Raw genomic sequence first — 12282 nt, forward strand, 5'->3', positions numbered from 1 at the left:
TTTGTTGTGTTTTGTCTTAATGGGAAGCTTGAAAAGCGACATGTGGGTTTGAACCCAAATATCCCTGTTCGGCTAAAACAGGTGGCAGCAACACTTGGAAATATTATTTCTACAAACTTACTGGCCAAAGAGCTTGCCAGGGTGGGGAACATTCTTGGGTTCTTCCTTGGAATGATAACTTCTTGCCTTTGTCAGAAAAATCACCTCTCTGGGCTCTTCTCCACTGTATAAATGATGGTCCTTCTCTCTGGTCATGTAGCTGCCCTGGGCGGGTCTCCATGCCTGGGTGCCCCCTATGCTTGGGTGCGGTGCGGTTGCTGTGGTTGGACCAGACGGTCCCTGGGGGAAGCTAGGCTGGATGGGGAGGCAGGAAGTGGGAGGTGGGAGGGGAAGAGCCTGTGATCACGGTCAGGAAGAGGTGACCGTGCTTGATAGATCACTCTTCCTGTGTGATCACCTACCCCTGCCTTAGTGGTGTGACGCAGCGGCCTTTCTTCTTTACTGCACCATTCTGTGGGTCAGGAATTCGGGCCATGCTCAGCGGGACTATTTTTCTGCCCCACGTGGTATCACTGGCACTTGGTAATAGTCAGCTGGGAGATAGGCTAGTCAGGGAGGTTCAAGACTGCTTCATTCATATGGCTGGTGCCTTAACAGGGTGCTTTGAAAACGGAGCTCAGCTGAGCCTTCCGACTGGAATACCTAGATGTAGGCCCCCCAGCATGGTGGTGGTCCCAGGTCTCTCCCATGGCTCTTAAAGGCTCACAAAAGACCCAGGCAGAAACTGCGAGGCTCTTTTCAGACTTGGCTCAGAACGTCTCAGCACGTCACTTCCCTCCCCATCCTGTTGGTAAGCGAGGCCCTAAGGCCAGCCCAGCTGTAGGAGTTAGACTCGCTCCCCACCACAACCTGGGAGAAGTCCTCGGCACCTGTCTTCCTCTCTGATCTGCCACACTGATCTGAGAGCCAATGGGAAACTTTCAGGGTGGGCTGGAGGTTGGACGGGGTGGTGGCAGGACGCATGGCCAAATGTACTTTTTGGTTTGGGGCAAAGATCAGATGATAGTGATAGTGATAGTGATAGTCCGGGAGTATCGGAAGCAGGACTGTGGGTGAGGGGCGCTCTGCGGCGATTCTCTGCTGTGAGGGGAACATGGAATGGGAGGGGAAGTTCAGAGGGAGACCCAGCGTCAGGGACTGGCTTGTGTTTCCTTGTTCACTCTGGAGATGGATGGGGTCCCCAGTGACCCAGTCTTTTCCAGGTCATGGTAGTACGTTTTGGTTCTATGAACTGGCCTTTTAACTGCGTAAACACTGTTAATTCCCTCGTCTTCAGTGATGACTTCCTCCTGTTCTTGGGCCTTCTGCCTGTGACTAGAAGGGGTTATTTCTTAAAATGGTTGCATTTTCTAGAGTCTGTCCTTGTCTTCTGGTCCTTGACTTCTTCATTCTTCACTTTTTCATGATTGAAGCTGCCACACTTGGGTGGAAAAGTCCTCCAGGTCTCTTAAGCCCTCTCGCCTCCCAAGTGGCTTTCCCTGGATATCCCTGGAATTCCTGTTCTGCTTCCTAATAATGCCACCCCCGCCCCCGTACCCTACCGAGGCCAGAAGCCCATATGCCATTACCCCTCTGCCCCTCCACCCTGTGCAGCCGAACAAGTCCCCGGGCGCTACTGATACTTGCCTTACGGTGCTCAGCCGTGGCTGCGGGTGCGTCTCCCTGTGCGGCTGACAGATACACGCCTGCAGCCCTGCGCCAGACTCCACACGTAAAGCTCTGGAGACTTCGGCGCACATCGTTTGGTAAAGCTTCCCCAGAGGTTCTGATGCTTACCTCGCACTGAAGACAACACTTAGGAACTTTTCAGCTGATCTTCCCAGTACCTTTCCTTGCCGCTTTGGTCTAGGCCGTTCACTACCGGGACCAGTTACCACCGACGTGGTGGTTCAAGACCGCAGAATGGATTCTCACGGTTCTGGAGGCCTCCAGCCTGGAACCACAGTGATGCCAAGGTCATGCTGTCACAGGGGGCCCTGGGGGGCAGGGTCCTTCCTTGTCTCTTCTCGCTTCTGGAGGCTCCGGGCATTCCTTGGTTCACGATTGTCTGTTTGTAGTTTCTGTGTCTCTGTTCACACGGTCCTGTGTGTCTCTTACAAAGGTGCTTTTTACTGGATTTAGGGCCCTCCAGTAACCTAGGATGATTTCATCTCCTCAGCTTTAACTGCATCTGCAAAGACCCTTTTCCCAAAGGATCCAGGACATGGACCCATCTATTTGGGGGCCACCATTCAACCCACTACACTTGCCTGTGGTTCGGCTGGCCGTCCCGTCTGACCATCTTGACTCCAGTCTGCCAGTCGTCCTGTACCCTGCTGCCTCAGCCATTACCTTATGTCCAGTCGTGTTCGTCCTTTGCTTACATCTTATAGCTCCCCATTCTTCCAAAGAGCCACGCCCTCACAGAGCGCCAGGTTCCCGTTGTCACCTTGCCTGCTACGGCTCTTCCAAGGGCCTTGATGCTCTCACAGTACTAAATTACCCACACTCCTTACCTTTGTACGTACTGAGCCCTACATTCCCATTTAGTCCGGTTCCCATTTTGAGACCATTCACACACTGCCTCTTCCACGAAGCTCTCCCTGATACCTCTTCCCAAGTGCTTTGTGCACTAGTCCCATCTTGTTGCAGGTCTTATCACACTTGTTCTTATACCTTTCTCTGCTTTTAGGTGGAGAGATCTGAAGACCGGGAAGCCGATATTCATCACTGTAGCTCTAGGACTCGGCATTTTTAATACTGAACGACCATGTAGCTTCGCCTAATTAAAAACTTGTCTCATCAGGGGTGCCTGGGTGGCTCAGTGGGCTAAAGCCTCTCCCTTCGGCTCAGGTCATGATCCCAGGGTTCTGGAATCGAGCCCCACATCGGGCTCTCTGCTCTGCGGGGAGCCTGCTTCCTCCTCTCTCTCTGCCTGCCTCTCTGCCTAGTTGTGATTTCTCTCTGTCAAATAAATAAAATATAAAGAAAAAAAAAGAAGAAAAAACCTTGTCTCATCATAACACTGGTTTTTCCACCATCACCTTAATTATTTCTGGTACGATTGTTCCCCGATCATCATGTAGCTGTATTGAGTGAGCAGGTAATCTGTCTGTAGACTGGCATAGTGTTGACTTAACACGCAGCATCTGCTTCTATGCTCAGGTCTTTTAAAACGCTTCTGTAGAAGTTAAGGTGATCCTAGTTTTTATGCCCCTCACCCCCCTTAAAGTAGATAGGACTTGGGGGTCGTAGGTAACAGAAGCCAACTTGAGCTAGCCGAAACGAAAGAAGATGTCATGAACAAGGGTCGGCATACAACGGGGCCAACACAAGCCCAGAGGATCCTCTTTGTCTCTGGTCACTGCTCTCTGTTCGTCTGCTTCGGTCCTCGCTTTGCTGCTCCTGCGTCACATGACAGGTCGGGACATCCCCGCGGTTGGTACACTTACATCGTACAGCTCTGGCCGTCCACAGACACTCGCTGGCTTTCTCTCTGTCCCAATTTTGAGTTTTCCATAATGAGCATGTCCTTGGCCAGTGTGTGCCAGATGTCCACCCACAGCCATTCAGCTACAGTGCGGTGGGGAGGGTGCTGGCTGGGCCACTTCTCTCAGCCATCGTGCCTGAGACACCTGAGGGTTCCTTAAGGGATGGGTTCCTGAGAGGGGCGTGCAGACATGAGGGATCCCTAAAAGCATCTGACACCCTCTTGCTGTGTTAGATCTCAGCCAGCAGCGTGTAGTTGGAAGATGGGTCAGGGAGCTGGGGAGACCTGAGAGGCACAAGAAATGCTTCCAGATTTTGTCCCGTTTGCCTCTGGGCCTCAGTGAGGAACACTGTTCCTCTAAACTGCTGGGAGTCCTAGCTTTAATTCACTTACATATGTTTCTCTCTCTCTCTCTTTTTTACATATTTATTTATTTATTTATTTGACAGAGAGTTCACAAGTAGGCAGAGAAGCAGGCAGAGAGAGAGGGAGAAACAGGCTCCCCACTGAGCAGAGAGCCCAATGCGGGGCTCCATCCCAGGACCCTGAGATCATGACCTGAGCCGAGGGCAGAGGCCTTAACCCACTGAGCCACCCAGGCGCCCCACATGTTTCTCTTAATACAGGATGTTCATCTTGATTGAAGTGATCTGGAAATACAATAAAACAAAGTGGGCTTCTGTTGGTGGTTTACTCCCAGATAGATTCATTATAGTGGCAATCCCAAATCTGTGTAAGAAAACTGTGCATGTTTTGATCTTGCCTCACAAAGAGGAGACTCTGTATCTCTGTATTCTAGAGACACTTTTCTGTAGCTGATGTTCCTTTGTGATGGAAATGGAAACAGATTAAAAACACAGCAGGAATCACTTCAAGTGATAATTTAAAGCAGTGGTCAAACTGTAGCTACTGAGTTATAAAACAAATTCCTTGTTTCACTCTTATTGAGGCCCCCCTCTGCCCTCCTGGCCACCCTGTCCTGGGCATGGCTCAACTGGAGGCAAAGGCAAGACTTCCAAGTTGAACTTCTCCAGATAAGGGGGTGGCGAACAGTCCTGTCAGCTGGGCGACAGGAGACACTGGTCAGAACATACACATACAGGGACCCATTAAATCCAGAGTTAGAAATGCAACTGGAAACAGAAATATGAAGTGCAGTCATGCATTTCTTTTATTTTTATTTATTTATTTTTTAAAGATTTTATTTGACAGAGATCACAAGCAGGCAGAGAGGCAGGCAGAGAGAGAGGGGGAAGCAGGCTCCTTTCTGAGCAGAGAGCCCATGGCGGGGCTCGTTCCCAGGACCCTGAGATCATGACCTGAGCTGAAGGCAGAGGCTTAATGCACTGAGCCACCCAGGCGCTCCCTGCATTTCTTTTAAACACGGATATTAGCTTAAGGTATTAATGTAGGGACTCTGCATAAGGATGTTGTTTCTCAGATGACTTTTTAAGTTGTTGGACAGTTTGGACTTAGACTCCTCCCCCCTCCCCCCACTTCTGGACCTCTTTATGGGCAGCCTTCTTGTGAAGTCCTATTTTATGTTTAATTTTCACAAGGTGTTTTTGTTCACCTGACAGTTTAAAAGTTCAAATAGAAATGAGAGTGAATGTGGAGAATTTAGAACTTTTAAGACTGCAAGTAACTAAATTTAGTTTTCTTACACATAAAGATCCTAAAGACATTAACATGATTTGGGAGTGAGAGATGAGGTTTAATTAGTATGCTATTTTCTAACTAGTTCATTTAAAAATATTTCTTGAGTGTTTCTCTGGGGTCCATTAGAACAACACTTGCTAAATTGAGCCGTCTCTAATACAGCCTCTGCAGAATTCTCATTTGCTTATTTATACTGTCTCTTTCCAAAAAGATGTGAAGAGTCTCACTTTATAGGATAGGAAACCTATAATTACTTTGTACATCACTCTTAAATTAAGTTTCTAGAAGTGATTTGAATTTCATTACAGCTGAAGTCTCCTTTGCAGCCCGTTCCTTCTGTGGGGTGTTTAGTGGGCGATTTTTTTCTTTTTCTTTCTTTTTTTTTTGGGGGACCATCCCTGTCTTTTATCTTATTCCATCTTTTTGTCTTAAAACTTAAAAAAAAAACCTACAAATAAATGAACTTTGGTTTTTGTTTATAGGTACAATGGTGCTTTACCTAATGGAGACCGAGGCCGGAGGAAAAGCAGATTTGCTCTCTATAAGCGGCCAAAGGCGAATGGAGTCAAACCCAGCACAGTCCACGTGATATCCACGCCGCAGGCGTCCAAGGTAGGTGGCTCCTGCGGCACTGGGAAGGCCTTGGTGGGTGGTGACTCATGGTCACTTCTTGTCTTGGCTGGTTTTTTTTGTTTTTTGTTTTTTGTTTTGTCCCAGTTGCTTTTCTTTTCTCTTTTGGTGGGACAGTTTCTCAGTCATTGAGGCCAGATAGTTTTTTGTTGGGAAGGGCTGTCCTATGCTTTGTATGTGAGCCACATTCCTGGCTTTGACCCACTAGATCCCCACCCCCAATTGCCACTGCTGTTGGGGCAACCAAACAGGTCTCCAAACATGGCCACATGGCCCCTGAGTGGTAGTCGGCAAATGCCCCCCCACCCCACCCCTTGCCATGATGGACCGCTCACTGCTTGGGCTATAGTGGGACCAACATATGTCAATTTAGAATAGTTGTGGTTGAAGAGTAAATGAGGTTCTGTATCCTAAAGAGTTTTTGCATTAAGTCTTAGTAAAACCTCATTAAGATTTGTTATTTTCCTTCTATTTATTGAGTAGTAGTTGTCACATAATCTGCATGTACATGGAATTGAATTTGGGTGATTACTAGAAAGACTGGAAGCAACAGCTAAGTTGTGTAAGAAATGTACTATATCTCCTCTCATTGGTTTGAAACATATAAAATGTTAATTTTTAAGACTACTTTATTTTCTAATATGGAAATAGGTAGAAGCCCGAGTTTCCATTCTGGTTGATAAGTTCCACCTACTTAGATAGGAAAATTTTCTAATTAAGTAAATTATTTAACTTGTAACATAGTTTCCTTTTCTATAAAAATTATATCCCCCTGAAATATTTCATGTGGTGCATTGGCTATACATGTTTATCATAATGGGTTTGAACCATCTGGAATAAATAAGACTTGATTGCCATTTTTACTGAAAATCCATAGTTCAAAGGGAAATGAATAGCTTCAGGGAAGCATGTGTGGTATTTATGCTCTGTCCTAGAAACTGATCACCTTGGTTGATGTTTTTATTTTTTAAAAAACGGCTGTTGCTGTTTCTGAAGCTGTGCCATGGAAAAAATTTCCTAGAATGTACCAGTTAAGATTGTCTTGTATTAATGAGGGAATGGTTAGATCCAAAAATATCAAACACCAAGGAAACAGGAAAGATTAATATTTAGCAGCCAAGGTTTTGGCTAGAGAAAGGGAAATAAAGTAAGTTCTAGGAAGGGAAGGACGCTGGATAGGGAAAACAAAGGAAATGAGCTTTACAAAGATTCTGAGAAAAGGGGAAGTGAAGTAACAGTCTTGGGAGGTTAAGGAAGTAGGAGAAATATTTTATAGTCAAAAAATATTTGGAGGCTACGAAGACAAAAGTGTTTAAGCATGTGATCAGTGCCAAAAATATTCTGATATTGTAGACCCGGTCCTCATACTTGTCCGTGGATTGGCATGCGTCTTCCCTTCCTCTAGCTCTCTACCTTTATTTTCCTTAAGCTTAGATTTGATATTGATACAGTGGCTTCAGATATTTAAGAACATTTTTATAGAAATCTTGGACTCCTCAGGCTTTGCATTGTGATAAAACATGAAATACAGCTGGAATTTGAAATAGATATTCTGGTAGCCACTCTCAGAAGATCAGTGGCTTTTCCCTTCTTTTTTAACCCACCTCCATTGGCTCCAATTTTAGCTTTTTATAAAACTTTAACCTTTTATACCTAGTTTTTACCTAATGTTTAAATAACTCTAAACCTTTTGGTCTCAATCTGTGTTTATGGTCTCCATGACTAGGAGTAGGGAAATTGGTCTTTGGTCTTGTAACCTGGGAAAAACCTATATTCTCGGGGCCTCGGTTTCCTCCTCTACAAAATGAATGAGTTGCCTGTGGACAGGAGCCATGCTGAATCTGGCAAGATACTTTGGTTATAAGCGACACATGATTCTGGCTTGGGGGAAGGAAAAAAAAGGGGGGGGGGTGGAGAAATTATTAAAGGCTAGAGGGCAGGAACAGCTCAGAGAGAACCAGACTATCAACAGGGGTTAATGTGGACATTCTTAAAAGGTGTTGGGAAGTGTCTTGGCTCCAACTACCTTTCTGTCTCCCCCTTTGAGATTTTCATTTGTGAGGAAGGGGATGTTGCTAAGCCTGGCGGGGGTCAGTCAGCTAGGACTGAGGGAGGGGAGTAGACCAGACACACTTACTGTGAGTGGAGCAGCTTGCCCTTACTGCCTTGCCCTTCTGCATCTTACTCCCCCTGGTGCCATGTGTGTGGAGGGCCTCACGCATAGGATTCCATCCCACCTGAGCCCAGCCCCTTGGTCCTCACTCCTTCTGTTCCCACCCCTGAACAGCTGTGCCCTGCCCCTCCGTCTGCCACCTGCTCTGTTGACCCCTACACAAAGTCTCTTAGACATTTAACCTTTCCTTCAAATGTTCCTCCTCCTGCCTCACCTGAACTGAATGCCGATTTTTTTTTCCCCCACCAATGGTCTTTTTTCCTCTTCTCCATCTCCCCGCCATCTTTCCAGTTTATGGAACTAGAAATGATTTCATTGTGTTTCAGTCTGTTCTTTATCCCTACATTATTGGCATAATCTGCCTCTTCCCCTGCGTCTCTTGGCCTCACCCACCTGCAGTCCATCTCTTGCATATTTCAGTGACTGTGCACCTCAGCCCCTCTGTTTCCCCTAACCTGTGTTAAACCATACATCGGCATCCTTGGGTGGTAATTCTTTAACTCGTCTAGTTTGACTCTCCCTTCACTTTCCCCACTTATACAGTGTACCTTAGAGTCCACTGTCACTTGAAAGTGACCATAGTCTCCAGTAGATTCTAGTTGTGTACACACAGCTTTCTTGACTAAAGACCTCCAGCCCTTCAACCTGTTCTTGACTCGGTTGTTAGCCCACTTGGGTTTTGCAGTTACGTGTTGACTTCATCCTGGACTCCCTTTCTCTAGTACCTGTGGGCACCCTTCTTTGTGAGTCTCTGCCTCTGGACCCATCCCAGGGCCTGCTGGCCTGTTTTTACTTCTTTCTTGCTCACCCCATTTCCTGTCAGAATGCCAGGGTATGTGGTGTACTTGGCAAGAGCTGTTGGGCCTGAATCAGCTGTGGTTTGTCTGCTCTCAAATTTCTCATTCTGCAGTATGGGTAATGAAAGGGTCCTCTTTGATCTGGACTTGCAGACAGGAGACCTAGAATGGCAGGTGTGGTTACCAAGTGCTGACATCCTATGTTTCTTCTGTCTGCCCCACCACCTGGGGGCACACCAAGGTGTACCCCCTTGTGAATAGTAGTGGCTGCTGGAAAATGGGGCCTCTTAGTCTTTGTGCATGCCCCTGTCCACACAAAGTCCCGTGAGGACAGCAAGGACATGCTACTGTTGGGTAATCTCGGTTCGTATAATCTCTCCTCATGTGTATATTTACTCTTGAAATAGTAATACTCAGCTATTTCATCTCTTATGTAATTGTTTAAAGAAAACCTAAAGTAAAACCTAGTTCTACTTCTGGCAGTTCTGTTACATGGACATAGGGCGTTTAGCAGTTTATTCACCATTAATCTATTCATATATTTACGCAGCACGTTTCTGTGGCCCAGCGTGCACTAGGATTGGTTCTGCTGCAGTGTGCAGACCTTGTCTGCATGGGGCGAATTGTCTAGTGAGGAGGCAAACAGTGGGTTCTCGTGTGAACACATGCTTAGCTGCACATTGTGCAGGGCAGGAAAAGATGACGGAGCTGTGAGAACAGGGTTAGGGCTTGGATGGTGTGGACAGGGCAGGACCTCTGAGGGCACGGGAGCTGTGAGGTGAGGGCTCAGGAGGAGTTAGCCAGGAGAGCAGAGCAATCTGGAACAGAGATTCAGGCTTTTTCTAAAAGGAAACATCGGAGGGTATTAAGTAGAGGATGTGGCCTCATCAGACTGAGAATTTAAGTCCTTTTTTGTTTGGTCATTTCCTTTTAAGGCTGTGGGGCAGCTGTTTTGCTCCTGACCAATAAATAGGCCAGTGGTGGCAATGGTGACTATTTTGGTAGCACCATGGTTTAAATTTAGCCACGTCGTGGAGGAAAACTCTTGATCATCGTGTTCCCTGGTAGGCTGTGCTTTATTGAAATATCCTTTTTTAGGCATTTTTATTTTTCAAAAGTGATGGACTGTCCCTTTGTTCCAGTTGGCATATTTCAGAATGGAAAATATCCGTGGTCTCGGAGTGACCATTGAGCAAGAAGTCAGAACCATTTCAAGTGACCATTGCAGCCACGACTGTTCTTGAGCTGTTGGTGCTGCGACAGCTCCCCTGGTTGATACTGACACTCTTCTGTAGCAGTGAATGATATGGTAGTAACTCAGACATGCTTATATAAACTACAACATAAACTTATTAGTTCAAGCTAGTTTTGTAGACCGTAGCAGGGTCTGCTTTTGAAGCATTGTCTGTCTGTCCAGCCTGGGTCTTGGTGCAGTGGGAGGCCTGTCTCTGCTGCACGGTCATTCTGAAGCTGCAACCTTCTGTACTTGCGGAATCCCCTGTTTATCATTATCCTCAGACTGTTCAATGCAGCTTTTAAATAGTTGTCTTTTTGTTGTTGTTGTTGTTTTACTTTGTTTTATTTATAGAATGGAATCTATCTTAATGACTTTGATAAAATATAAACCCAAACAACCTAACTTTATGCCTCAAGGAACTAGAAATGGGAGCAGCAACAAACTAAGCCCAGAGGTAGGAGAAGGGAGGAAATAACAAAGGTCAGAGCAGGAGCCAATAGAGAGAAAAAAGATAATAGAGAAGAGCAACGGAACTAAGAGCTGGTTTTTTGAAAATATAAAGATGAATCTTTAGACTCACCAAGAAAACAGGACTCAAAATTAGACATTACAGTTGCCACCACAGAAATAAGAAAGATCATACGAGATTACAGTGAACCATCCTATGCCAACAAATTGATCAATGCAGTAGAGATGGATAAATTCCTAGAAACATACAACCTACTGAGTCATGAGGAAATAGAAAATCTCAACAGACCAATTACTAGTAAGGAGGTTATTTAGGGGTTTGATTGCTAATTAGACGTACAGGACCGGAAGACTTCACTGGTGAAACCTCCCAAACATTTAAATAAGAATTAACAGGAGTTCTTCTCAAGTTCTTCCAAAAAAAGTTTGAAACTTTTTACAAGGCCAGCATTACCCTGATACCAAAACCAGATAAGGACACTAGAAGAGAAGAAAATCGCATGCCAATATCCCTGATTGATTGGATGTAGATGTAAAAATTGTTAAAATACCAACAAACCAAATTCAGCAGTACACTAAAAGGATCATACACCATGGTCAAGTGGGATTTATTCCTGAGATGCGAGAATGATTCAACATCTGCAAATCAGTGTAATATACTACATTAACAATATGAGAGTAAGAGTCTTACGATCATCCCAAGAGATAAGGAAAAACACCCAAATTCAACATCTAGTTATGATTAAAAAATATTGAACAAATTGGATACAGAAGAAATGTACCTCAACATAATAAAAGCCATATGTGACAAGCCGGCAGCTAATCTCATAGTCAACGGTGAAAAACCAAAAGCTTTTTCTCTAAGATCGGGAATAAGACCAGAATGGCCAGTCTGGCCACTTTTGTTCAATATAGTACTAGAAGTCCTAGGCAGAGTGGTTAGGCAAGAAAAGGAGCTAGTCTTCCAAATTGGGAAGGAATAAGTAAAATGGTCTATTTGCAGATGACATAATATTATGTAGCGAAAACCCAGAAGACAACACCAAAAAACTGTTAGACGAATTCAGTAAAGTTGCAAGATAGAAAATCAGTATACAGTAATCAGCAACAAACTCAGAAATTAAAACAATCTCATTTACAATTGCATCAGAAAGAATAAAATAGGAATAAGTTGAACCAGGGAGGTGAAAGATAGGTCCACTGAAAACTATACGATGTCGATGGAAGGAACTGAAGACACAAATAGATGGAAAGACCATGCTTCCAGCTCATGAGCATAAACAAACATGGATGTCCATACTACCCAAAGCAATCTATAGATTCAACGTGATACCTATGAAAATTCCAATGGTATTTTTTGGAGAGGTAGAATAAACAGCCTGAAAGCATGTGTGGAACCACCCAAAAACCCAAATAGCCAAGCCAGTGTTGAAGCGGAAGAACAAAGCTGGAGGCATTATGCTCTCTGATGTCTAACTGTATCACAAACTTCATAGTAATCAAAACAGGATGGTATTGCCATATAAACATACCCCTAGGTCAGTGGAACAGAATAGAGAGCCCCGAAATAACCCACGCATATATGGTCTATTTAATTACAAAGGAGCCAAGGGTAATCAAAGTGGGAAAGACAGTCTCTTCAATAAATGGCATTGGAAAAACTGGACAGCCACATGCAGAAGATTGATACTGGTCCCCTATCTTATACAAAAAAACAGCATAAAGTGGATTAAAGACTTGAACATAAGATCTCAAACTATAAAACTCCTAGAATAAAATATAGTATGGA

At 45.0% G+C, this 12282-nt stretch overlaps 1 protein-coding gene across 1 annotated transcript in view; it reads left to right on the forward strand.

The window, feature by feature from the left end:
• The window catches only part of PELI2 (pellino E3 ubiquitin protein ligase family member 2), a 180727-nt gene that overhangs the window by 48012 nt on the left and 120433 nt on the right, over positions 1 to 12282 (forward strand). The window contains exon 2 of the mRNA XM_046009516.1: positions 5671 to 5800. Coding sequence (XP_045865472.1) covers positions 5671 to 5800 — 130 coding nt within the window. The remainder of the gene's footprint in view (positions 1 to 5670; positions 5801 to 12282) is intronic.

The sequence above is a fragment of the Meles meles genome, chromosome 6 (assembly GCF_922984935.1).
Source record: "Meles meles chromosome 6, mMelMel3.1 paternal haplotype, whole genome shotgun sequence".
NCBI classification, from domain to species: Eukaryota; Metazoa; Chordata; class Mammalia; order Carnivora; family Mustelidae; genus Meles; species Meles meles.